General features: G+C 39.2%; 1 protein-coding gene across 7 annotated transcripts in view; it reads left to right on the top strand.

Moving 5' to 3' along the window:
- Window positions 1–27,610, top strand: part of TLN2 (talin 2) — a 209,792-nt gene that overhangs the window by 101,025 nt on the left and 81,157 nt on the right. For 6 of the 7 annotated variants that reach the window (XM_074881059.1, XM_074881060.1, XM_074881056.1 and 3 more), the window contains 14 exons: window positions 2,981–3,044; window positions 5,197–5,301; window positions 5,965–6,120; window positions 8,034–8,135; window positions 10,762–10,838; window positions 13,410–13,590; window positions 15,522–15,635; window positions 16,259–16,367; window positions 17,073–17,281; window positions 18,125–18,223; window positions 20,576–20,743; window positions 22,229–22,523; window positions 24,829–24,995; window positions 26,089–26,217. In XM_074881059.1, coding sequence (XP_074737160.1) covers window positions 2,981–3,044; window positions 5,197–5,301; window positions 5,965–6,120; window positions 8,034–8,135; window positions 10,762–10,838; window positions 13,410–13,590; window positions 15,522–15,635; window positions 16,259–16,367; window positions 17,073–17,281; window positions 18,125–18,223; window positions 20,576–20,743; window positions 22,229–22,523; window positions 24,829–24,995; window positions 26,089–26,217 — 1,975 coding nt within the window. Of the gene's footprint in view, window positions 1–2,980; window positions 3,045–3,231; window positions 3,311–5,196; window positions 5,302–5,964; window positions 6,121–8,033; window positions 8,136–10,761; window positions 10,839–13,409; window positions 13,591–15,521; window positions 15,636–16,258; window positions 16,368–17,072; window positions 17,282–18,124; window positions 18,224–20,575; window positions 20,744–22,228; window positions 22,524–24,828; window positions 24,996–26,088; window positions 26,218–27,610 lie in introns of those variants that run through there. The other variant, XM_074881062.1, reaches the window with a different exon arrangement.

The following is a 27,610-nucleotide window of genomic DNA, read 5'->3' as shown; positions in this document are numbered from 1 at the left end:
GAAAAAGGTTGAGCTTTTTTAAAGTTTCATCCCACTATTTCCTGCTGTGGTGGATGGACATTGATTCTTTTCAAGTATGAAAGTAGTTATGTTTTATGTAAACTGTATGCTGTAGCTCAGTAGGTGAAGTATGTTTGAGAGGTGTCCATTCACTCACCGCTGAAACCTGAACATGCTACAGATTGCCTTAAGAAGAGTATGTCAGCTTGTACAGAAAACAGCATGTAACAGAATAGTATTAGTATGTCATAGCACTGTTTTGAAACAGCTTGATTTAGTTTGCCATGTCTGCAATATGTTTATATAGAGAGATCTTTTCTATCCTTTTTTGTCATTGATAAATTATTCTTGGCACAGATGAAGATTATTGCCTGCATCTTGTTAACATTTTGGTATTGGTTGTTGGAATTTTCTTGAAGCTCATGCCAAAGTAAATTGTGAAAGCTCTTAAACTGTCAAATTGCAAATAGTCTTCCTTCATGCCCTTCCTCATATAGCTGAAGTTTTGCATTGCACCTACAGAGGTACACTGTGTTTAAATTTGCTGGGAGAATATCTAATAAAGAAGTCATACTATTCATATGCAGATAGGAAAGGAGCAGCTAAAACCGCCCTCTGCTTTTTATTTCCAAGCACACTTGATGACCAAGAAGCTCACTTCTTTAATCTAGCCTCTTTTACTGTCCTAAACTGTCTTTTTCAAGAACACTGGATATACCTTTATGCTAATGAAAAACAATCAATATGTTGGCAGTCGTATATAATTCTTTTAAGAGTGGTAGGAACAAACTCACAGTAAATGAAGTTGACTAAACACTGCCTGCTATTAGATGGTTTTTTTACCTGAGTTCATTGTCCATTGTAATAATGTGAGATTAAAGAAGGCTAAATGATAATATATTCCAGGTGGTTTTGTGAACTCCATTAAACAAGCTGCAAAATAAAGTGAAACTATTGTTTGTTGCATCATAAAGAAAATATCTTGATTGTAGGTAGCAATAAATAATTTCGGTCTGTATACAAATAGCAATTCACCCTTTCAGTTGAGGTCATTACTTGTCTACTGAGTGAAAAACAATGGAATACAAGGGAAAAGCATCTGATCTACACTGCCAGCTACATGTGCAAGAGTATATCAACTGGTGCTTAGCAAACAAAGCGTAAAGTTGTTTTCTTAACTCTTGCTGCTTAAGAAGCTCCAAATAACGTTTGCTCATTAGTTAACAAAGTAAGTAGAAATGCTTAAAAATGTAACGGTCTTGATAGTTTACGTATAAATAGCTGAGAAAATTAACTCTAGTTAATAAAAGATGAGAATTGGAAATGCATTGATAACTATCATTTTTCTATATAAATCCATTTCCAGAATTAAACTGTGTTTAACTCAGGTTTGGTTGGTTGGTTGGTTTTTTTTTTTCATTTGCCTTGGAAATGATTTTAATCCAACTGGTTTGAACCTATGAAATTCAGTTTGAAAGCACCAGTTGTTTCAGAATAAAGGCAATAGCTTTTTAGGTGTATTCAGTCCTTATCTACAAAATTAATTTGGCTGTACAGTCTTCCCCACACCATGATGTGTCTGTTTAAGTAAGTCCTGAGAAAAGATTTCATTATTGTGTATTAGTGTAGTAGTGTAACTACTGGAGCATTGGAAGAAAGATTAGCAAGGACAGTAGTTCTTACTTTGATTTATATGGCTAGAGCTTTATAGAAAGAACAAATTGAATGACCTCACTACTGAATAGTATTTTTAAAAAAAGCACAAAATCCTGATTTAGTCTTTTGAGTGTTTGTTTTCTGCAATGACAGGCTTTTGTGTTTAAATAAAAAAAGTACACTAACACAAAAAAAAACCCCACAAACATCCATCCCTCCCCCAAAAAAAAACCCCAAAAAAACCCCCCACAGAACAGTCAAGAAAATTTTTTGCCAATCTTGTTTAACAAAAATCCATCCTTCTCAAAACTTGTAACTTTGTATGCTAGTAGGTAGTTTTAACTTTATGTGTTAATACTGTGCTTCTTTACTGAATAAATCAAAATGAGGAGGAGATTCTCCAGTCATACTTTTGCTGTGATTCTTAATAGTCCAAACCAGAGGGGATCCTTAGAAACCAATTTTTTTCACTGGGGAAGTTTCTTCAGGCTGAAAATGAACTACTGAATATATGACATAGTTTCATCAGCGTAGAGTGTTCCAGATGGGAAGGTGCAATCCAGAAAAGAACTAGTGTTTGTTAAAGCATGATGTTGATATGTCTTCAAATTGGGGTAATGTTTGGCTAAGATAAAGGCCTTATTTTTTTATAAGCAAGGAGATACAGGTGAGGTGTTTAAAGATTCTTTCTGACTAAACTCTATCAGGGAGGCTGAACTTGCTTAGTTTACTTTGTATTCTGAGACCCTTAGTACCTGAATGGTACAGAAATTAGGACTGGTTATTTATAACTTTGTTTTTGAGATAGTGACTGGTATTAAGTGTGCATTTAAATGGCTTTGCAGTTTTTCAGTAAAATATTAGTGTTCTAATATTTCTTGGAAGACACAAAGGAAGAACTTTGTCACAGACGTCAGTAAATCAAAGTGCTACTGGAGTAGTGTCTGAGTTCAGACACAGAGCTGGCTCAAGCTTTGATGTCCCATTTTTTCCCCCAGATTACAATGAGTGTATTTAGATTTAGATGTGAACCCCTCTGAGCTGCTGAAAGACATCATATAGTTTAAGAATGGAAGGTGTCCTGCCTGTTACTTACTTTTGATGACTTTTCAAAGAGGTATTACATGGGGATGTAACTAAAGTGTTTTTCTTAATTATGTAAGGTATCCTCTTGCTCTCACCCTACCTAGACAGAGTTTTGTTTCATTGTACAGATATTTTATGCCCATTTCAGGAAGCTTGGGGGTCTTAATGCTGATAAATGAGCATGGAAAGAATCCCTTCTCAAGAAGGCACCATTAACTATGGATTTTTTTTTTCCTAGCCTAAAAGAATTCCTGCCTAAAGAATATACCAAACAAAGAGGGGCTGAAAAGAGAATATTTCAGGTAATTGTAAGACTGAAAAACCTGCTATAGTTTTACTTCCTTTAAGAAAAATACAAACTTTCACAGGTGTATAGTTTGTATATACTTGAATTGTGTAACTATCAGAAAATCAAGTGTAAACAATCTGACAGCTTTTTTTTCTTTCTTCGGCAGATTTATTGTCCTGATCCTTTTTTCTTCACTGATGATTATTCAGTGTACTTTGTTGAAGGGGAGAGAGTGAATATTCAATATTCTTAAGACCTTTTTCTCAGTTGCATTGAAATGTAAGGATGTGTATTTGTACTGAAATAGAAGCACATTTAGGAAAGCCAGTTTTGATTTCATGCCACCATTATTCAAGCATGGGCTTCAAGTAATATGGAGTTCTGTTAGCTAATGCTTGAGTTCAGTACGTGTCTGGGAATCACACAGTTGTAAAAGACTATAGCAGTTGAGTATAAAATGTACTGATACTATTGAAAATGGTATCAGAGTTTGAGTACTGTAGATGTACTAAATATCTGTGCCTGCTGAAATACAAGTTTGGCAATACAATACAAGTTGAAAAATTCTGAGGTCAGCAGCTGAAATCAAGTCATAAGGTCTCTGGAAGGACATACCAGTGATCTGTGATCCCAACTTGGGAGACAAGTTGAAGAGCAGGAGCAGGTCACATACTTTCCTATGTCTGTTACACTCCCAGTCTAGGAATTCTGTAGCTCAGTAAGTCTGTTCCACCTGGAGCTTATAGTACTTCCTTGTAGACAAGTACGTTGAATGCTTTTCTGTATACCCTTAGCTGGGGGCAGTGATGTTGCAGTTTAAGCAAATAAAGATTCATTCACTTCTGAGTATCACTATCATGCTATTCCTAGCATGTGATTTTTGCCGATGTCAAATATGATCTATGAGTAGTTTCAGTCATTACACACTTCAGTGCATAGACAAGAAGCTCATCAGTGAGGGCACTGATGCTGGGAAAAGATGCAACAGCAAAGTAGAATAAGCAAGCTAGCTAGCTTTTTGAAAAAAAAAAAAATCAGCTGTTTTCCGTGAGTTATAAAATTCTTGAGTTTGGCAGGTGATTTTCACCAAATAGTCCATCTGCAGTGGCTACATTTGGGCTCCTTACTCTTTCGGGATCCGGGTTGTGTTCTCTGTGGTGAACTTGACAGATATGATCAGTCTATGTCCTTGCAAAAGGGGTTTTGGAGTTGCAGATGCTCCTCCAAGTGCTCCTCCGTGGAACATTGTCAAGATGGCAACTTAAACTGGAGTAGGGAAGTGTTTCCCATGTTCTCGGTGCTCCCTCTGCTGCCATCAGTCAGAATGAAAGAGGTGGCAACCAGCACTTCAAGATGGGGTGTGATAGGAGATGCCACAAACAATATTTAAATAGCATAACATTGGGATAGGATTTTCATCAGAACGGTCTGGGGTAGGAGGGGAGATGCTGAGGTGAAGTTTCAATACGTAATATTGGTATTTCTCATTACTTACAGGTAATAAAGTTTACTAATGAGTAAATTGTTTAAATAATAAATAGAAATTGAATTACAAGACCCACCTGGATGAGTATTTCAGTATGAACTACTTAGAGAAATCATTGCTTCTTCCTCACCTGTAGAATTCTTTTCATGTGATGGAAAAAATTATGGATAACAGTGCAACTGGCAAAAAAAGCCCATTGGAAGTACCTACAAGAGATGAGAAATGGTCAGTTATAAGGCTTGAGACTCTCATGAATCAGAAGTTTTGGACACAATGCAGGAATAAATAGTCTGTTCCTGGAAAAATACGTGCGTGCTGGGACTTTTAAATGATTTTTAAAAGCCGAGTAAAGAGCCATTTATTGTATGAAACTTAATGATGTCAAATTGCAGCAATGCCTAGAATTTTAAACTGTTTCAGAAGTGGTTTAAATGTGCTTGATCTGAGGTACAGATAGAATGGATGATGGTCAAAGAGGAGTGTTCCATTTGCACAGGTTAAGTTTTCCAGTGTGAAGAATTATGGGATACAGTCTTGCTAACATTTCTAGCCAGTATTTTTTCAAATATTCTAAGTGTAATGATTATTCACTAAGCATCCTTAAACAGATAAAAACTATACCTGTTTTGTTTGTTTCCAGCATTGTTTCTGCTTAAGTGATACTGAACTTTCATTACAGGAGCACAAAAACTGTGGTGAGATGACTGAAATAGAAGCCAAAGTGAAGTATGTGAAGCTGGCCCGTTCCCTGCGGACCTACGGAGTATCATTTTTTCTTGTTAAGGTAATGTAGATCTTGCTGTGACCGTATTGTATGGTTGGTTATGCATTACCTCAGACTCTGCACTAACATGCAGATTGACCCTGCCCCCTTCCTTGTGACATTTGCATGTGTTAGGATGTTCTCATGGATTGAAAATAACGAAGATTTCAAATCCAAAATATGAGACAAGTTATGGCTGATCTTGCCCAACTGTCAGCCCCAGCGGGCCTTCCCTTCCTTTACCGCTCCAGAAATTTTATAGAGAAATGGTGAGGGCAACCTAACTTCTCAGTCCTTCTGATGCCAGTTTCCCATTCAGCTTCTCTAATGCGGTTTTACAGAGGAAGTCTGTGTCTGGAAGGACTGCCATCATGAGGTTTTTTTAAGGAACTTCCAAGGATTTGTTATCACAATCCCTAAAATGTTTCTGTTTCCTGGAAGAGGGAGAAAAGGGAGTGTCTTTTGAACTGCATAGTAAAGATCCAGTAAAGACCAGAGCAGCTTAATGTTAGTGTGTTGCTTGAAAACCACTGGCTGTGACCAGACAAGCTGAGCCTGGAGTTTTCAGTTGTCCTTGTCTGTAGGCCAGTTGCTTCCCTTTGTCAGTATATTACATCACGCTTTTCCTTTCTCCTATGGCAAGCTCCAGTTGAATGAAAACCAACCTTTCACACTTTGTTATAGGAAAAAATGAAAGGCAAAAACAAGCTGGTTCCTCGTTTGCTGGGTGTCACCAAAGATTCAGTGATGCGTGTGGATGAGAAGACAAAGGAAGTGTTGCAGGAATGGCCACTGACAACTGTGAAACGCTGGGCTGCCTCACCTAAAAGCTTCACTCTGGTAATTTTTTTGTATATATTCAGAGGAAGAGGGGTCAATGTGACAAGGAGAAAGGAAGATGGACCTGTACTCAGAACAGTTTCTTTAATATAACTTGTTTTATCTGTAATTTTCTAGCATTATATAGAATCGCTGAGTCCTAAACTAGTAAACTGGACCATATTGGTGTCTATGATCAATCCGTATTTTGATGTTTCTAGACAGACCAGTTCCCCAAAAGTAGTGTTGAAATCTTTCCCAAAAATATTGTTTAAATCTGTTCTGTGCCTAACCAGTAAAAAAGTTAAGATCTTTATTCACACCCACTTAAACCCTTATGTACTTGCTATTTATAATGCACTGTGACTTGCAAGATATGAACATAAACAAAGCTAGATAGTTTACAGACATTTGATGATCATGGATTTAAAGAACTTAAATGAATGTGATATTCTGTTAATTATTTGGTCCATAAGAGACCAATGCAACAAGGATATGAAAAGGTTGTTTGAAGTGGTAGAACAAGAGGCAAAGGCTAGAAAATTACATTCACTTTAATCATGTGCATCTGTTGTGGTTTGAGCCCAGAGGGCAACTGAGCACCATATAGCTGCTCACTCACTCCTTCCCCTTCAGGAATGGGAAAGAGAAAATACAGTAAAAGGCTCAGGAATCGATATAAGGACAGAGGGGGTTGATTCACCCATTATGGTCACAGGCAAAAGACAGACTCATTAGGGGAAGAATAACATCATCAATCTAATTCAAACACACCAATGACAACGCTTAACAGACAGAGTAGGACAGTGAGGAGCATTACCACATTTTAAAAACACCTTCCCCCCCACCCCTCCCTTCTTCCCTGGGCTCAGCTTTGCTCCCAGTTTCTCTACCTCCTCCCGTCCAATGGCACAGTGGGGCAGGGAATGGGGGGTTGTGGTCAGTCCCACCGCTCTTTTCTCCTCAGGGGGAGGACTCCTCACACTCTTTTCCTGCTGCAGCGTGGTGTCCCTCCCAGGGCAGACAGTCCTCCATGAACTTCTCCAACGTGCGTCCTTCCCACAGGCTGCAGCTCTTCCCAAACTGCTCCAGTGTGGGTCCCTCCCACATGTTTCAGCCCTCCCAGCACCAAACTACAACAGCAGGGGCTTCCTACAGAGTCCTAGCCTTCTTCAGGTGAAGCCCCCTGCTCTGGCGTGGGGTCCTCCACGGGCTGCATGTCAGCATCTGCTCCCCCGGTGACCTCCATGGGCGCAGGGCACAGCCGGCCCTCTCACCACGGGCTGAGGGGGTCTGTGCTCCGGCAGGCCTCCCCGGTTTCCTCCTCTCTTGCACTGACCCTGGTGTTTGCAGAGGTGTCTCCTTCACCACAACTCCTCCCAATTCCCATTCTTCCTCCCAGGTTCCCCTTCTTAAATACATTATCACAGAGACACAGCCACCATCACTAACTGGCTCAGCCTTGGCCAGGGGTGGGTCTGACTTGGAGGCGGGGGAGCTTTGAGAAGCTTCTCACAGGGGCCACTGCTGTAGCCCCCTCCCCTGCTACCAAAACCCCACCACACACACAAACCCATCACAGCAGCTAATTTCCAATTGCGTGGGTGATTATGCTCTAGAATAAAATTGTAAAGACTCTTCTCCATCCTTCAGTGGCTGAGGATGATAGTCAGACTAAGTATCTCTTGGTCCTCTGGTATTTAAATTTATGAAACATCTGTGATTAAGCTGCCATAAAAAGCATCCTTCCCCTCTCCTCCCTCACCACCCATATAGACTGGTTTAGAATTTGGAACAGTTTCATTTATTGTTGGGTATAATAAAATGTCTATACAAACAATTTTAAAATTTGAATTCTCACACTCATATTTGGTACCGTTTCTTCATTTATTTGCTTTTCATTTTCAAAGAGGTTTTTTTTTTTCCCTCTTCAGGATTTTGGTGAATATCAGGAAAGCTATTACTCGGTACAGACCACTGAGGGAGAACAGATCTCTCAATTAATTGCAGGTTACATTGATATCATCCTAAAGAAGGTATAGTATTAAGATTATGTGTAGTAGAAATGTAGTAAAAATCACTGTACAGAAGTGGTAAAGCTCAAATTTGTGTAAGCTGCAGTTCTCTTTCTCTCATGAAGTCAGTGTTGTATCTTATGTTTTGATGTTATTTTTTTTAACTTTTAAGTAATATAAGCTCTTTCCATTTACCTTAAGTAAGTGCTTCTGGAAAATATCAGGGCTGTTAATTATAGCAGTAGTGTATGGGTCAGGCTCAGTACAGCATGCTTGGGCTTTGTTTGTCTGTCTGGAAGGTGAACTGCTGACTATGAGTGTATATCCAGAGAAGAGTCCAAAGCTTCAACTGTGGATTTTAAGCTATGGACCGAAGTGGTGAATCAGGTGGGAAAAAATGATCCCCTGGAAGCAGCCTGTAGAACTACATTAAGGACTACACGGTAGTTGTCCAGCAGCTCTTGTATATAATGCATCAAAGCTGAGAAAGTCTTTTGGCAAAACTAAAAAAAAAAAAACCAAAACCAACCAACAAAAACACATATTGCTTTAAAAATATTGTGATGAATAAAGCAAAGAATTACATCTCAGTTGTGCAGAGAGGGGGATAAAATCAGTATACTGTCTTGAAGCTTGGTTTTATGGATTGTGCCTGGCAGGAAAGAGGAGAAGCAGATACGAATCTTCAGCATTCTAAATAATCACAAGTAAATAAGCACAACAGCAAAAAATTACCAGTTTTGCCAACAAATGTGGGGCTGAATGGTCATACATGAATGGCATGTTGTATAGAAAAGTGAGGTGTTTCAAATAGCACCTTCAGATGCTCCTTGACAAATTTTTACTTTAATAAGGTTCAACCAAGCTACATCATTATTTGCTGTAATAGATTTTAATAGTAAAGAAATGACAGAAAGCTAAGCAGCTTCAGAGAATTTATTGCCTATGTTCATGCGAACAGTGTAGGATATAACATCAAGTGTTACGAAATCGGAGGTTGAGAAGGATGGCCAGAATTCATCACACTATATGCCTTTTTCCCTGAGGCTGTCACTCTCAGATTTAATAAATGTTAAATAAACTGCAGGTTTCTATACATGGTTTAAAACTTGATTTTAGCTCTCAAGCTTCAAAAGTAGCTTCGCTCTCTAATGCCAAATGAAAGCAGCCTTTCTGTCTTGATAGAATACATATGTGCATATTTCCAGTCCTTTCCAGTCCTTTGATTTCTTCTTTACAATCTGCTGACACAGCCAGTTTTAAAATGAATTAATTAGGAACAGGTTAAGTAATAAACACCCATGATGCTTCATGATGCGTATGAGAAGCATATAGTTTCCAGTTGTTGAGCCCCAAGTTATCTCTGTGATGCATGATTCAAAATATGGTTTATCGCTCTTAGTTGCATAATGTTAATTCTTGGTGTGTTTTGGACTGTTCCAACTCATTTGCTCTGGTGTGGATTGGTGGTGCATTTTTTTCTGCTAAAGTATTATTGGTGCAACACTCCCCACCCTCACCCCCCAACCCCTCTTGTCCTGCAGTTTTAGTCATAGGTCATTAATCAGATGACAGGCAACCCTGAATTTGAGTAACTTTTACCATTTTTTAATCTAGATATATTTTTTTACCTCACATTAATATGGAAGTAAGGCACAAACTTGACTAGAAATAGGCAGTTTGAGTTCATGCATAAACTCAAACTATAACAGTAAAAACATCTTTTTAGATAAGTGTGTGTGTATGGATGTTCATGAGGAGTTCCTGTTAAATGTACCCAAGGTCATAGTGGATGTTCCTCTATTTATATACCTTTTTTTTTCCCAAACATGCTTTACATAACAAGGTGGAAAACAGACAGTATCCTTGTACTAGGTCACAATTAGAAATAGACTGTTTTTACAAGGCACTATTTCTATGACTTATGGTAGTTTCCTGTTGTTTCTAGTGGTTTAGACTTACTCTCTTTGTGTTCCTGTTGTTTCTAGTGGTTTAGACTTACTCTCTTTGTGTATATTTAGCTCCCTTATACCACTGTAAAAAACTGCCTTAAAGTCAGATGTGCAGACTGTCCAGAAGTTTAAAGTAACTATGGTAAAATAACTTGGATACAGTGTTAAATTTATCATCTTTAGTGTGGATATGTATTTCCTAGTGGTAGGTAGCACCATATAGTAGCATTTCAGGATGCTAAATATGACTTGCAGCTGACTTCTAGTTACCTGAGTCAGTCTGATGTTCCTGAGGTAGAAGAGAATGGGAAAGGACATAGTACATGTCCTGTCTGTGCTGAGATTTGCTGTTGTTGCATATCACTTGATCCTCAGAACATTTTTTTTCCTGTGAGAAAAGAGTATCTCAGCACTTTCCTTACACCTTTGTTCAAAAAGGCACCAATAGGCTTTTTTCCTTTATGCACTTAATCTGCCAGGGTTTAGAACCTGGTCTGTTAGCTGCTGAAGGGCACCTCTTCTGAGGTGGAGGTTATATTGTCACACACTGCCAAAAAGCATGGTGTTCAGCACTGGACAAGACTCTGCAGATGATTTGAGTGGGTTTCAGATAAATGCCAAGGAAATGGTGGAAAGAAAGCAAAAAGCAACACACGTTGTTTAACCTTTTTTTTTTTTTTTTCCCCCCTCTCCAGAAACAAAGTAAAGATAGATTTGGACTTGAAGGTGATGAGGAATCAACCATGTTGGAAGAATCTGTTTCACCTAAGAAGTGAGTATATGCAACAGGAGGAAACACTCTTTATTTAAGAGTGACACCTTTTACATGTGACAACTTCCATCAAATGAAGTAGTATAGTTATTACTGTTAAAAGAATTATTTCCTACAGGGTATTTCAATAGAAGGAAGTACTATTCCCAGGCAATTCAGCAGACTCATAGCTTCATTTGAGGACTGAAGAGTAGGTATCTGTTGCAAAGTTGTTGGTTAAAGCAACCAGCAGTGGTATCAGTTTGTGTTAATTTGGCCCTTGAACAAAGGAACTCAGGCTGTAACTCAGTATAATGCTGGGGGTGGGGGGCAGGCATAATGATGCTGAGCTGAAAATGTCATATTAGATTTTTGATCTCCATGCAAACACGTAGGATTTACAAGGTTTTAGTTGCTTGTGTGCTAGGTCCATGGTTTCCAGTAAATTTGACTCCTGTCAGTTTAATTGTACACTGTGTCATGAACAGAAGCTGGCTTATGTCACCAAACCACTTCAGACAAACCAATCAGATGTGTGGTAGGTCAGGCTATGGTTCTGATGGGAGAATAACTGGATATGACTAACAGCAAAACTGTAGAGCTGGCCATACTCTTGAAAAAGAATATTAAATCTTTCCTTGCAGTGCAGGAATAGAAATAGTTTTGTGACACTATAAGCTATAATGAGCCACTCAAGTCTTCTCTTGGAACCCTGACGATGGCAGTGTGTCAGCAGTGTGTATGTGAAAAGTCTATCTGATTTATTGTTAAACATACGGTCTATAGGAGATAGATTTATTAGATATTTAATGCGGCCTTATATGAAATTTCAACTTTTGATGGATCACACATGTTCAGATGTGCTTTCTTTTGTCATTGCCCTTTCCAAATCACTTCCAGAATACACTGTGGGCGAAGTGCTCTGCAGAGAAGCCCAAAACTTGTAATAGATGAATAGAAGATTTTTCACAATTGAAATTACTTTTTTCCCCAGCAGATTGCTGCTGTTAAAGCCAGAATTTCTGTCAATGCTTGTAGTTGTTAAAGCTTGAACCATATTTAAATATGAAAAATATATCTGGCAAAGCGATTATCATGGTTTGAGGTCAGAGGGCAACTGAGCACCATGTAGCTGCTCGCTCACTCCTTCTCCCTCAGGAATGGGAAGGAGAAAATACAGCAAAAGGCTCCGGAATTCAGATAAGGACAGAGAGGGTTGATTCACCCATTATGGTCACAGAAGAAAGACAGACTCAGTAGGAGAACAACATCAGTTTAATTCAAACACCACCACCAACAGCACTTAACAAACAGAGTGGGACAGTGAGAAGTATAACCATATCTTAAAAACACCTTCCCCCCTCCACCCCTCCCTTCTTCCTGGGCTTAGCTTTGCTCCCTGTTTCTCTACCTTCTCCCTGAGAGTCGCGTAGGGGACCAGGGAATGGGGTTGTGTTCAGTCCATCACCCGTTGTCTCTGCTGCTCCTTTCTCCTCAGGGGGAGGATTCTTCACACTCTTCCCCTGCTTCAGCATGGTGTCCCACCCAGGGCAGACAGTCTTCCGTGAACTTCTCGGACATGAGTCCTTCCCACAGGCTGCAGCTCTTCCCAAACTGCTCCAGTGTGGGTCCCTCCCACATGTTTCAGCCCTCCCAGCACCAAACTGCAACAGCAGGGGCTTCCCACAGAGTCCTAACCTTCTTCAGGTGAAGCCCCCTGCTCTGGCGTGGGGTCCTCCATGGGCTGCATGTCGGCATCTGCTCCCCTGGTGACCCCCATGGGCTGCAGGGCACAGCCAGCCCTCTCACCACGGGCTGAGGGGGTCTGTGCTCCGGCAGGCCTCCCCGGTTTCCTCCTCTCTTGCACTGACCCTGGTGTTTGCAGAGGTGTCTCCTTCACCACAACTCCTCCCAATTCCCATTCTTCCTCCCAGATTCCCCTTCTTAAATACATTATCACAGAGACACAGCCACCATCACTAACTGGCTCAGCCTTGGCCAGGGGTGGGTCTGACTTGGAGGCGGGGGAGCTTTGAGAAGCTTCTCACAGGGGCCACTGCTGTAGCCCCCTCCCCTGCTACCAAAACCCCACCACACACACAAACCCAACACAGCGGTTCATGACCATGGATGTACATGAAAGTATCCTGCCTCCCAGTCCATTATCTGATAGGGTGTCAGATTATTAGCAACTACTGTGTGTGCATGTGTGTATAAAGAGGGAAGAATGTTAGTTTTTATCCCAAATCTAGGGATTGCTTGCAAAAGACATCTCCTCCGCAGCGTTCGTGCTTCTATTTTCTATTGATCAGCCTATGATACAACTGAAACAAAGCAGTTGTTACACCCTAAACCTTGTTCTGGTTTTGTCTGTCATGCATTTTAAAGGGGTAAGCTATTGTACCACATATACTGAAACTGCACATTGCCTTCTTTCCCTGGTGCCTGCTCGTTAGTGCTATTAATAGTAAATCTGCCAAAAGCCCCAGATTAGTTTTTTTCTAATATGTTAGAAAATGGTGAGAAAGGAAGAACTTGATTTGCAGGAACTAATTAGTCCTTTGTGTTGTTTTGGTTTTTTTTCTTCTTTAGATCTACCATCTTGCAACAGCAGTTCAACCGAACAGGGAAGGTGGAGCATGGTTCTGTGGCACTACCAGCTGTTATGCGTTCAGGGTCCAGTGGCCCAGAGACTTTCAACATTGGCATCATGCCTTCTCCCCAGCAACAAGTCACAATTGGTCAGATGCACAGAGGACATATGCCCCCGCTTGTGAGAAGCCTCCTTGTTTTGCATTTAAAACTTCTCTGTGCTGCAAGTAGTCAGAAACAGTATGTTGTTCATATTACTAAGAGCAGGAGGAGGCTATCAAGTGTGACTTCCTGGCTGTCCTACTAAACATATGTTTTGAACATCCCTTAAATATTTAGGATATCACATTTTGACTTGTTTGTTTTCTTTAAAGCCAGCTCTTCTAGCCTTCTCTTTACTTCTAAGTAGTTAAACTAGCATTCAGGGGTTAGGAAAAAAAGGTTTAAAGACTGGCAAAAGTAAGCAGTTTTAAGAAAAAGGCCTATGCTCATCTTATCCCTAGCCCACCAATTTAGAATTTTTTAGCAGGCTTAAGGCTGATGCTGAATTTTCTCATTTAAAGTAAAAGACTATCAAAAGCCCTAAACAGGCTGTAGAGAATATAATCAATGCTTAAAATCATGACATATCACTAGAAGTGTAGTATGTGTAGTGAGTTGACTTTGGCTTATTTCCAGATGCCCATTCAGCTGCTCTTTTGCTCCTGCTCAACAAGATGGGGGGGGGGGGTGTCAGAAATAAGATTAAAAAAGCTTTATCTCAACATAGGTCAAGATAAAGACATGGAAATCACCGATTACCTTCATGGCTAAAACAAACTCAACTTGGGGAAAATTAATTTAATTTTTTGTCAATTAAAATAGAGTTGGATGGTGAGAAACCGACAAAAACTAAAACACCTTCTCACCACCCCCTTTTTTATCCAGACTCAACTTCACTCCTTAATTTCTGACTATTCTACTCCCTGCTCCCAAGAGGTCAGTTTATAACAGCCCCTCTCTGCTGCTCCTTCCTCCTCACACTTTTCCTCAGCTCCAGTGTGGGTCCTTCCTATGGGCTGCAGTGATTCTGGATAAACTGGCTCCAGTGTGGGTCCCCTAAGAGCTGCAGTTCCTTTCTGAAGAGCCTGCTCCAGTGTGGGTCTGCCATGTGCTGCCGTTTCTGTCAGGAACCTGCTCCAGCATGGACTCTCCATAGGCTGTAGTTTCTTTCAGGGAAGTAACCACCTGCTGCAGTGTGGGGGCCTCTGTTGGCTGCAGCGTGGGTATGTGCTCCAGCATGGCCCTCTCCGCAGGCTGCAGGGAAATACCTGCTCCACCATGGTCTCTCCCACGGGCTGCTGGGGAATCTGCTCCGCTGCCTGGAGCACCTCCTCCCCATCCTTCTCAGACACTGGTGTTTGCAGGGTTGTTTCTTCCTTCTTTTTTCCCCCCTCGCTGCCATGTGATGTTTTGCCCTTTCTTACTGACATTTTCCCAGAGGTGCCACCAGCTTGGCTGCTGGGCTCAGCTGTGCCCTGCGGTGGGTCTCTTGGAGCTGTCTAGAACCAGCTGTGCCTGGCATGGGGCAGCCCCTGGCCTCTTCTCACAGAGGGCACCCCTGCAGCCAAAACCATGCCACAGACACCCAATACAAATAGTCATCCTGCTTTACCTAAACCCCTTCAGTTTTCTGTTAGCTTGTGCATCTTGGTGGCAATTTAGTTTTAGAACCATCCCTGATTACATTGGTAGGCTTTTCTAGGAAATCAATGACATCCTAGAAGCAAATGCAGCTTTCATATTCACGTTCTCACCCTGCAAGTCAGTAAGACAGTTTGGTGGTTTTGTGTTTGTCTGTTGGGCATCGTTTGATCTGAGAAAGTTCAGCATTTTATAAATGTGTGCAAGTAAAGAGGACTATAAAATGGCATAGGCAGAATCAAGACTCTGTGAGAGGAGTGTTAAAGAGCTCTGCTTTCTCTTTTACACCAGGAAAAAGCTAGCTATCTGAAATGGCCTGGTGTGATTCCTGGATTCTTGTCAGTCACTTTCTCTTCATGCATATGTAACATCTGCTTGAAGTGCCATTTGGAACATAGCACACAGCCATTTCCTTGTTTTGCCTTTCAGACCTCAGCTCAGCAGGCCTTGATGGGGACTATTAATACTAGTATGCATGCTGTTCAACAGGCACAAGCTGACCTCAGTGAAGTTGATAACCTACCACCTCTAGGGCAGGACATGGTGAGTTTTTCTAATTCCTCATAGAAATGGATCTTAATGCTTTGGGTTAGTCAGTGGTATCACTAAAGCTTTTAAAGTGAGATTAAAATTTTGTGTTCTCTTTAAAGAATTCATGTTCAGTGTTCCACCTCACTCTAATCAGTCTTCTGAGATTAGATGTAGCAGACTTCCTTGCATAACCATGTCTGGAATCCTGTTTGTTTCATGTGCATATGTACAATTAAATGCAAACTATGGCCAATATTTATGGTGGAAGTGACTGCCTCCCAGACACTTTAAAAATAAGAGCAGAATATGATTCTGTCATTCTTGATCAGGTTAAGGCAGGAGGACAGATCGAGACTATTGCTTATGGGGAACTTCAGTCAAGACTGTTTAGCCTTCATGGATGCACTGTTGATGGCATTTACCTTAAAAGGGCAGCTGTTGAAATGTGATAGCAATTCTGTAGTGAATGATTCAGCAAAAGAAAATGCTTGCTTGGATATTTCACTTTAGGGGCTTGGTTGTTGTCCTCTGTTTTGCTTTTAAAGGTTCCTGAAGGAACGAGAGATTTACATAGTATCTCCTCTTACAGAACCTCACTGCAATCCTTAATTCTTGGTTTTGTTATTGCTCTTCAGGCATCAAGAGTATGGGTTCAGAACAAGGTTGATGAATCAAAACATGAAATACACTCTCAGGTTGATGCTATCACTGCAGGAACTGCGTCTGTTGTTAACCTTACAGCAGGTAAATTTCGAGGGAAGGATTTCCTTTCAGTCTCCTAGTTATTTATCAGCCTAATTCAAGTAACGTAGGGACTGAGTATAGGGCAGCTGGAGAAGAATTTTCTTCAAAATACCCCAATAGCTAAGTGCATTGATGTGGGGAACAAGCTTTCTGTCCCTCCCAATGCAATTTTTGTGTCTTCAATATATCTCTTACACTAAAGGTGTGACCATTGATGAAGATAAAATGTAGCTTGTTTATTCAACAAAGTAAAGCAGAGAGTGTTTGCAAGGTTACTACAAAAAAGCATTATTGATCTGACAGTTGTTAGAAAGAAATTCTGTGCTTATTGACAGTGGTTTTTTTCTTCCGCAAATTGCAAGTTGAAGGAGCTGTGAGTGGCTTAACGAGGTCAATACTGTATTACCTTGGGTTCCTTCAATGTTGAAAGATAGCTGAAACTGTGGACTTCTCAGCAAATTGCATTGAATGAAGAGAAATTGTGTTAGAAGATAAATTCTTGTAGAAGAAGAAATGTAGAAATTGGAAAAATTGTAACAGTCTTTAATTTTTTTAAAGTGACAATGAAATTACTCGGTAGGCACTCCTTGGCTATCTTGAAATGTCTCTTTTGTCTCTCAGCAGAGTGTAGCTTGTGGTAGCTGCCTCTTTTTCCCTTTTAACCACTAAAGCATTCTGATCATGAAAAAAATATTTGCTCTACAGGGGACCCAGTTGACACTGATTACACTGCTGTGGGATGTGCAATTACAACCATCTCTTCCAACCTCACTGAGATGTCTAAAGGTGTGAAACTGCTTGCTGCTCTCATGGATGATGAAGTTGGAAGTGGAGAAGACCTCCTGAAAGCTGCTCGAACATTGGCCAGTGCTGTCTCAGACTTGCTGAAGGCTGTGCAGCCTACTTCAGGAGAGGTGAGTACATGGAAACTTCTCAAGTTCCCTCGTTGAAGTGCATGGCTTTGGCTTTTGGCTTTTTTTGAGACGTGTTAGCTTCTAAGCCTCACCTGCTCAGTGCTACATAATGTCCCCTGTGCAAGCAGTTCTTTGGACTACTTCTTATTACTTCATCTGTCTCTGTCTTTATGCCTTTAATTCTTGCACCTTGATATTAGGATATTCTGCGTTATATGCAGAGGTTAATTGATTTGTGTAATAAATAGTTAATCTGTCTGGGTACTGTATTCTCTTTTAGAAACATTTCAAGCAGTACTATAACTCAGTTTAATAGGAAGTGGAGAGATACTCCTTTTTTTTTTTTCTTTACTACCTTTGTCTACTTTGATATATAAAATGCAAAGTTAATCCCTCTGTTGTAGTTTTCCAGAAATGAGAGTAGTACTGACCAGGATAGACTATCTTGATCAGTTTGTTATGAGTTGGAGTCTGCAGCCCATTTGCCTTAGATCTCTTCAGGTATTTATGTTTTGAAGAACATGAAATCTCTTGATGTTTCAGATTGGTTGGTTTATTGACTGTTCACCCTTAATTATCCTTGGATTTATTGCAGCAATGTCTATTCAGGTTCTTCAAAATTCTTTACGTGTTCTCTGGGAGCACTTCTGATGAAACCCCTGAAATATGAATGTGTGGTTGTTTATGTGGAAAAGTAGATTTTTCCAAAGTATTTTTGTTGTGTTTTTTTTTTTTTTAACCACATTGATTGCATGCTAATGCAGAAGTTCCTTGAGAAAATCTAAAATTCAAGTAAAGCTTATTTTCTTTGAATTAATGTATTTTACCATTATATTTTTCCAGCCTCGACAGACAGTTTTGACTGCAGCTGGAAGCATTGGACAAGCAAGTGGGGAGCTACTGAGACAAATTGGAGAGAATGAAACAGATGAAAGGTTCCAGGTAATGAGAGGGTTGCTTGTCACTGTCAGAACTGTGCAGCTTTCTAATGAGGAGGCTGCTGCATAAAACCAGGCTTCCCAAAGTGAGGTTAGGAAATGCTAGATTTGAAGTTTCTCAGTGCTAATTAAGGTTAATCCATTATGAAATTGTTTTTAATTACACAATCACAGAGTGCTAATTTCATAGGAAACCCTACTTCATTCTGTGCATCATAGAGATGCTTTCTTGCTTCATGGAGAGCTGTTTGCACTGTACTCCCCTCTGTTTAAAATGCATGGCTCATGCTATTTGCATACCGATCAGACTCTTGCTTTTCAAATTCTACTCTACTTTTTACTTTCACCACTACATTCATCACTGGCTTCATTTATGGTGACTTTCAATACCTCAGTGTTGCATGGATAACATCTTTTATAGCTTTCCTGTAGGATCTGGAATTGTCATTCCATTTTACAGATGGAAAATTGGGCATGGAAGTCTAGAGATCTGCTAATCTGAGATACCCTATGACCTGTTGATCTCTCAAATTCTTGACATTGTGTCACACTTGATATGTTTGAATCACAGTTCCCATTTGCTTCAGTTGCAGCAGAGTGGAAGTTATATCGCACAGTGCCAAGTCAGACACAGAAAATAAGGAACAGCAAATAACTTTTAAAAACTCTGCCTGTCTTCACTAAGTACACTGTGTCAGATGCAAGATTATAATTGAGTTTTCCAGGGGGACATGCATAGTCTTTATCAATTGTTCTGAATGCTGTAGGGATTTGGTGGGAAGCAGCGTATTAAAGGTTGCACATGCACACAGACAACTTCAACCATTGCCCTTCCTTGTGTTTCACTGTCTTTGCAAGCTAATGACCTATTATGCCATGTATTTATGAAGAATTAATGTTTATTAATAAAGAATGAGTATTTCTTCTCATTAAATTTAGTGGTTTTCACAAAGTGTTTGCTGTATCTGTATGTATGTGTGTAAACCAAAAGTTTACACAACCTTTTGGTAAACTGAGTAGAAGAAAATTATTGTAATAAAAACATAATTTATTTAAGATGATTAGTATTATCAATTTCAAATCATAATGCCTGTATGACTTAATAACAGTGTTAGCTATTAGCAGTTTAAAACCATTGTTCTTAAAATGTTCTGTTAAAAACATGTCTGGATTTTTTCACTCAATGCCAAGAACAGGTTTGCACTAGAACCAAGGGGAAGTAATTTAAAGCCACAGATAGACCTCTGGAGTGCACTGTATGGAAGATGTCTGCTAATACAAGTTACAGACCACTTTAAACACTTGATCCACTAGTGAATCTGTCTGCAAATTTCATCAGAGTTCTCAGTTGTATTCCTAGTGGAGTATGTATTGCAGCCCTCTCTTTCTTGGCTAAGAGAAAGAACCTAAACATTCTGATAAGTGCTATGGAGTGTTGGAGAAGGTGGGTAAGGAGAGGGATGGCTTATCATGCTTTCATACCCTAAAAACAAAATGAAAACTGGTGTTCTTAATTTTTGAAATCCAAGGCTTTTTTCTGCTGTGAAGTTAAAATTATGCATAAGTGTATCTGTAGTATCTTTTTACAGGAAAGCCGGGTCATTTTAACAGTACAGGCATTAGGAAAACTCCATCCCACTAAAAAACTGAAAGTATACAGAATGTAGCATTTTAAGTGGGGAAATGGAGAAAAAAATTCTGAACTTTTTCATTGCAAGAATTAACACATGAGTGTGTTTTAATTTTGCAGTTTAAGAGTTAACTAAATTTTTGTACGAGGGAGAAATGTTTTGGAATTAAGACCTGTTTTGAGTTATATTTTTGAGCAGTAATTTATAGGGCTGTATTTACATCATGGACAAGGAAATACTGTGGTTGGAAATGGCATTTTCAAAAATGGAGTGGCAGTTGTCATTACTGTTAAGAACAATTAAATACTTGAATTGATATTAACTCAAGTACTGTCTATCTTCAGCAGTTTGCTCTTTGAGGTTGTCATCCTTATTGCAGATATTTATCACATGTTTACTGGTGAGCTCCAGATGTTTTTGTACTAACAGTGTATTCTGAGGAAGTAAAGATAAGCACATTGCAATTTGTGACACAGATTTGTTCTTATGGACTCTTGAGACAATTCAAAATTTGATAGTCCATACTCATTTAATCCAGTAACTTCGATAATGTAAATAGAGAAATGGTTATACTGAGAACAGAAAACTGTCAAGTTTTCTGAGTAATAGTCATGTTTGCTGCTTTACATGAAACTGTTTAAGTTTTGATACAAGACTTGATCTTAATATAGACAAAGTATTTACTTTTTTGTTCACAAGACTGAGTTTTCCCTTTATTCTACCAGGATGTTCTGATGAGTCTGGCCAAAGCTGTTGCAAATGCTGCTGCCATGTTAGTGCTGAAGGCCAAGAATGTAGCACAGGTCGCTGAGGATACAGTCCTGCAGAACAGGGTCATTGCTGCTGCTACACAGTGTGCACTCTCTACTTCCCAGCTCGTGGCTTGTGCGAAGGTGAGGCTAGCACTGATCGTGAGGTGACAAGGCATCGTTTCAAGTGTATGCTTCTGTGCATTTCCAGCAGTCTCAAGTAGTATACTGTGTTAATATCATAGCTCTAGATTTATGCAATATCAAAGTTGATTAATAAATTGTCACTTATAACAGTGGCAATCAGGAGCGCAGAGGGTGTGAGGTGTTGCTGTAATCTCCAGAGAAGGTTCCACAGATAACAGAGCCCATCTGATAAGTTACTAATATTGATAAAATAAAAAGGTAAAAAATATTAGTTCAAGAAGCACAGTTTGCCTGGAGGACTATGTAAGATTTCTAATAAAGCCTAGAATTAGGATGGCTTCACCTCATCTAAAGCTAAGTAATTAAAAGTTGGTATTCTTGCTGAAAATAACATCGTTGGTGATCGTCGACGTTAAATATTTGCACTAATTTACAGGAGCCCATTGTTTTAATAGATCAGTTGCTTTTGGGCAAGTGCTGATTTTCAGTTTAAGCAAATTACAAAGGAATTGAGATCAGACCTCAAACTCTGAAGTCTGCAATTGAGGTGTTACGTCTTCTGCAGCCTTTTTTGCCTTGAAAATAAATAAATATTTAATTTAAAAAATTAGGTAGCTTGTGTTTCCTACTTGGATGCTGGTTTTGAAGTCTGCAGTGTCATCCTTTGCAAGGGAAATGGGCATTCAACTGTTGTGAAACCTCCAGAGGGTTTATATTAAAATTAATAGCCGATATTAGGTATTAAACTTTCAATATTTTCTATTTTATTTCTCTGGCTGCAAGGGCTTTTTGTAATGCATATATATGAATTTTCATTATTTGAACTTGATGTTCTTACTGCTTGTGAATTGCTTCAGTGTGGCATAAGACATCCAGTGGCATCCTGTTTTCCGTGTAAGATATGCATAGTTTTCCCATTGTCTGGATATGCCTGAACAAAATGGGGGAGGGTTGTTTCTAATGTGTAGATTAAATTATTACTTGTTTATTACTTGTCTTGTGGCTTCAGAAGTAGAACGTTGTTTGGCTTGTGCCAAGCACTACTTTTAGTTAAACAAACAAAAGGCTGATATAAGAAGGCTTTACAAGACCAATTCGAATTGGTATTTCATTTTATTTGGAATTCCAGGGTACAGAAGTCTGCCAGTGGTCATAGTTACTCTGGAGGAGTTTGGCCCATGCCTACCCTCCAGAATCACTGTCTAGTGTTTTCTCAGTTCAGTAGCTGCTGAAGAAGCATGAAACAAGGTGTGGGCCTCCATTCTCAGAATCTAAACTGAGATTAAGTTAATGATATTCAGAACCCAGATTCCCAATCTAGATGTCTGAAGCTACCATTTAAATACTCACTTTCAGGGTTTTTTCTCTGGGGAAAACAGATAGGTTAAAGATTAAAAACTAATGTTGTAGAAGTTTCACTTAGTAGTTAGGAAATTTGCAAATAAGCCTTTTCTGAATGCTTTGTGTCCTTTCCCCATGCAGGTTGTGAGTCCCACCATTAGCTCTCCAGTGTGTCAGGAACAGCTGATTGAAGCAGGGAAGCTGGTAGACCGTTCAGTGGAGAACTGTGTGAGGGCCTGCCAGGCTGCCACGGATGACACTGAGTTACTGAAACAGGTCAGTGCAGCTGCCAGCATCGTCAGCCAAGCCCTGAATGACCTCTTGCAGCACGTCCGCCAGTTTGCGAGCAGGGGAGAGCCTATTGGACGCTATGACCAGGCTACAGACACCATCATGTGTGTCACAGAGAGTATTTTCAGTTCGATGGGAGATGCTGGTAAGTGTCTCTAATGGACAGTCGCTTTCCACAATTCAGAGACATGCACATTTCAGATAATGCAAATAAAAAACCTTCTCTGAAGTGCACTGTGCTTCTAGGCTAGTGCTGTCACAATGGCTAGTCATTCAGCCCATAATATTGAATCAGAAAAATGCACGTATCTGTCTGCTAGACAGAATGAATATTCTGTGAAAACAATCAATATCATGCTAAAGGAACACTGTAGTATTTTGTCTGTTTTCTCCAAATATGAAGACAGGTACCTGGTTGAATACTTCTCAGTGATTGCTTTTATTATGCATAGATTTTATTGTAGGTTTTGAAACTTCTGCTTTTTCCTGTGATGTTTCTAAAATGTGCAGCCTCTAGAACCAACCAAAACTTGAGATGCCTAACATTTAACCGGTCCAATATGGATTTTTAGTAAAGAACCTGTGAATTACTTAGAATGGTGACATTTCAGTACTTATAAATGTTATGAAGTAGCAACAGTATGAAGGGGCAATATCAACTTGAAATCAAGATGACTCATAGCAAGTTTGAAATGTGATCAGTTTTGGAAAAGCAGTTACGATGAATAGTATGGTTTTGGTTTTTTCTTCAGTGTTACATAAATGCAAGGACAGGAAAGAAAATATTTCAATCACAGTTGTATTCACATTACAGTCCATATGAACAAACTAATCTTTTACTGTAGAGTCACCTTAGCTGTTACGTGTAAGAGGTAAAGCTTTAAGAAGTTTCTTTTTTTTAAGGAACTGTCACTTCAACCATACAGCACTCTTCTAGAGGAACATGTGCAAGGGAATAATTAGTGAAATTCTCAGTGTATTTTGACTCTAGAATCTTCTTTATGAGTGAATCTTATTTTCTGAGTGATTAAAATTTTTAAAAGATGCACAGGAATGTTTGATAAACCACTCTTAATCTTCGCACTGAAAGCTGTGGAAGAAGTTTTCTAATGCTCTGTAGCTATCCTAAGGAATTTATTCACTGTAGATGTGCACAGGAAAGCATGTCAAGTGTTATGTTTAGCAGTCACTTACGATTCAGCTTCTGTACAGAAGGATGCAGTAAAAGAGATGATCTTGGGTAGCATTTATTTTCTGTTCAGATATCTTGTATATTTTCAGTCTATATGTTCAGTCAAATATCTTGTTGTGCAATACTTAGTTTTTAGTATAAGGCATTCAGATTCCAGTCTGTATTTCTAATTTATCATTGCACTCCTGTGGTCGCAGTTTTAACAGTAAAGAGACTCTGGCTTGTGATTGCTGTATTGTTGCCCAAGTAGGTTATTCTTTCTGTTTGATTTACTGGCTTAATACTGTAAGAAAGGGCATTTAAAGGTATATTTTCAAGTGGAATATTTGGACTGGGAGCTGCATTAGCCATTATTGATAAAAATTTTAATTGCAAAATTGCATACTGGGAAATAGTTGATAACAGGTAGAAAACTAATTTTTTTTGCCTGTGCCTGAGCAGAGGAGCATGGTAAGAAGGTATTTAATTTTGAAGCCCATAAGTCACCTTTACACATGAGAAAAATGTTGCTTTGGTTTTCTTTCCCATGATTTTTTTAAAAGCATTTGAAAAGAATGAAGCCTGTGACTCAAAGACGTGTTTCTTGATTTGGTAACCTACCGAAAGCCAAAGGCTTTATGGGTTAAAGTCTGTTATGAAGGAGTTCAAGTGTATGTTTTAGTGACCAAACGAATTTGCTCTAGAAAGGGTATGTATCCACTTCAGAAGCATTACTGTTTCATCTCTGTGCTTCACCATGACCAGAACATGACTCCAGTGTCTTAAATATACACCTTATTTTTAGCCAAAACCATGTAACTGGGGCTGAGTCTCTTCTGACAGAGTTCTTAATTAAGTTTATATCAGACAGAAGGTAATTCCCCAAAAGAATAGGTGAAAGATGGGTAACTTTTATTGAAGGAGTGAAATCTTGGCTATAATTTGAAACCAAAATTATTAGTTTTCACTGGGCCAGGAGCTTCCTTGAACTGTATATTCAAAATTACCTTGAAGTATTGATTTTTGTTTTTTGTCTTGCTATCTAGAATGCAAATACTATGTTTTTTCTTAATTTCCACTATAGCGGTTTCCTACATTTGTGTTGTGATCCAGGATTTTGTTTATGAAGCTTCTAAGTTACAAACTATTTGTGTATTGTTTTCAAGTCAAAAGAATGCTTCAGCAAATCTAACTTTATTTTCATCTTGTTGAGATGACTTTTGAAACCAAAACTGAAATGCAGAGAGAAGGAAAGTAAAAATATAATTGTCCACCACAGGTGAGATGGTCCGGCAGGCCAGGGTACTGGCTCAAGCCACTTCTGATCTTGTCAATGCCATGAGGTCAGATGCCGAAGCAGAAATTGACATGGACAACTCTAAGAAACTTCTGGCTGCTGCAAAGCTCCTGGCAGATTCTACAGCTCGCATGGTTGAAGCTGCAAAGGTACCAGGAAGATGAACTGTCAGCTTACAATTGCCTGGTTATACACAAAGAAGAGCTAGTATGTGGGATACTATAGATAGGATCTGGCTGATAGTAGAGGTGGTTTTTCTTATCCTGTAAATGTTCTGCATTTAATCACTTATCCTAGGTACGTTCAGAAAAAAATAATTTATTAGTTACCTGGGGGTTTTTTTGGTTTTAAAAACCCTTCTTGCACTGCCTTGCTCACCTGTGTGCAGGGTGGTCATGACTCAAGTCATCCAGGGCAGTTACCACCAGCCATAACCACTGTGATGCAAAGTCTTGTACCAGTCTACCAGTACAAATGAACCGATAAACCCACTGCAGTCTCTTGCAAATATCTCTTACAAAGGCCACTAAAAAAGCAACTCCGCCTCTGTCTTAGGAACAGTTTTCTCCTCCACCTGGGGAATCTTGCCTGTGTTGTTCTGCCCCCAGCCCCCCATTCTCCCAAGAGAGGCAAACATCTAACCTTTTCTTTCCTTTCTGTGCTAGAAATCTATTTAAATCCACTAGGGAGGAATATGTTCTTTGAATTGTTTCCCAGATCCTGCACTTAAATGATTTTTACAGGTCAGGGCCAGCTATTCTGCTAGGGCTCTAGAAGGTCCATATGCCTGGCTACAGAGCATATCCTTGACTTTCCATTATTTTCTCAGACTTCAAATGGGGAAAACCTACTGTTTGTCAAGGTTTGGACTGCAGTTACTGAAAGGCATGTTGAACTGGGAATTTAAAAGCTTTTTTTTTCCAAAACCTATATTCATCAAAGTACAGATCATAGTGGAAGCAGTTTACAAAGGCTTTTTTCCCAAATACCTGAAGTAGTATATGAAGCAAGTGTTCAACTCCCTTCCTCAAAGTACTTAACAGCTACAGTAACATCCTTGCACTAGCAATAATTTTTCCGCTTTAAAGTCTTGTAACATTTTAATGTTCTTCTAACTTTGCTTAAGATGATACAAGGAAAATAAAGGCTGATGTAGCAGATACTAAGGCCTTGATATTCATCTACATTTTCTCCAGGAACTTTTACTGAGGCTCATGTTTTTTGATCTGAAATTTTGTGCAGGGAGCTGCAGCCAATCCTGAAAATGAGGATCAACAGCAGCGTCTGAGAGAAGCAGCAGAGGGACTGCGGGTTGCTACAAATGCGGCTGCACAGAATGCCATCAAGAAGAAAATTGTCAACAGATTAGAGGTTGAAAAGTAGATTTTGTTGAATTTTCAGTTTACTCCATTTTGATAATTAGTATCTGTAGATAATTTCAAGCAAGTAGAAATGTATATTTCAGGAAGAGTGCTAAGTACAGAATGATAACACTGTAAGCTCAGTTCCAGAGTATAAAGCTTGGAATTAGGAATGCTATTATATGATACCGTAGTCCTCAGAAAATTGAGCAACTTGTTTCTCTGATGTAGTAAAGTGGTGTAAGAATTTGACTCAGAAGGCATTTGATAGCGGCTTAGTCATAAAATTAGAAGAGCTGAGGTTTCAAACAGCTGAGCTGAAACTACTCCGTTACTGTTTTAATTTATCTGTATGATCTGTCATTTACACACAATATCTTTTGGTGGTTTTACTAGTATATGTGCCAGAGTTTCATGTAAATTTCCATACAAAGATATGTTGAATTGCAGCATATCCAATTAAGCTGTTAAGTTATTCAGAGAATCAAAGAAGCAGAAACGAAAGTGAAAAGATACATCATATCTAGTAGCAGAGCCAAGGGGGAGAAAGGCAATTTACCATGCACTAAGGATAAAATATCTCTGAAGTTTGTCCTGTAGGCAAGGTTTGATCTTCCCATTCTCAGCTAAAATGTAGAAAAGACAGATTAAAAAAAAGAAGCCCTTCTTAATTCCTAGTTTCCAACTGTGGTTTTACAGTAGTCTGATTCAAGTGCAATGAGATTAGACAAACAAGGAGATCTAAGTAACCATGTTCCAGAAGGGCATTTTAATTACTGTATCTGGCTGGAACCAAAAATCAGGAATATTTCAGGAAATAAAGGCTGATGTCTTAATTTTCTAACTGCATGCAAAAAAGCTTTATAGAAAGAACATTTTGTTTTGCTGTTGTAATATATACTGCCTTACAAAGGAAGGAAATGTGTGATGATGAGAATGAACTTCATGCTTGGTTGTATTCAGTGGGCCAGTTAAAGAAAAGTATTGTACAATATGTTGAAATACTTCAGACAAATTGTTGAATTTTTAATTTTGTAATAAGGAGAGGTTGATAATAACACTCCTAGATATTTGAAGAAGGTCTTCTCAGTGCTTTTAGACTCAGTAATACCAGTATTTTATACCTCTGCATCATTTTAGTATCTTTGCTTTTGCCATAGAGCAATCTCAATAGAAGTTGGCTCCCTTGAGTCTTTGGTCAAAGGTGTTAATGTAGCAGTCTGAAGCACTAAATGTACTTTGCCTGTTTTCTCTGGCCTTCTTTGTGTGGAGCTAATTGATTAGACCATTTCTGCTCTCTGTAATTGACTTATTTTAGTGATGCTGCAACCTAAGCTATGAAGCAGTAAGAGCTTAGAATTCTTCTAGTTCCACCTTTTTCTTTATTGGCAAGTTAGAGATGA

This window comes from Strix uralensis, chromosome 11 (genome assembly GCF_047716275.1).
Source record: "Strix uralensis isolate ZFMK-TIS-50842 chromosome 11, bStrUra1, whole genome shotgun sequence".
Classification (NCBI taxonomy): domain Eukaryota; kingdom Metazoa; phylum Chordata; class Aves; order Strigiformes; family Strigidae; genus Strix; species Strix uralensis.
Note: the sequence above shows the minus strand (reverse complement) of the source record. Positions and strands in the feature narration are given on the sequence as shown.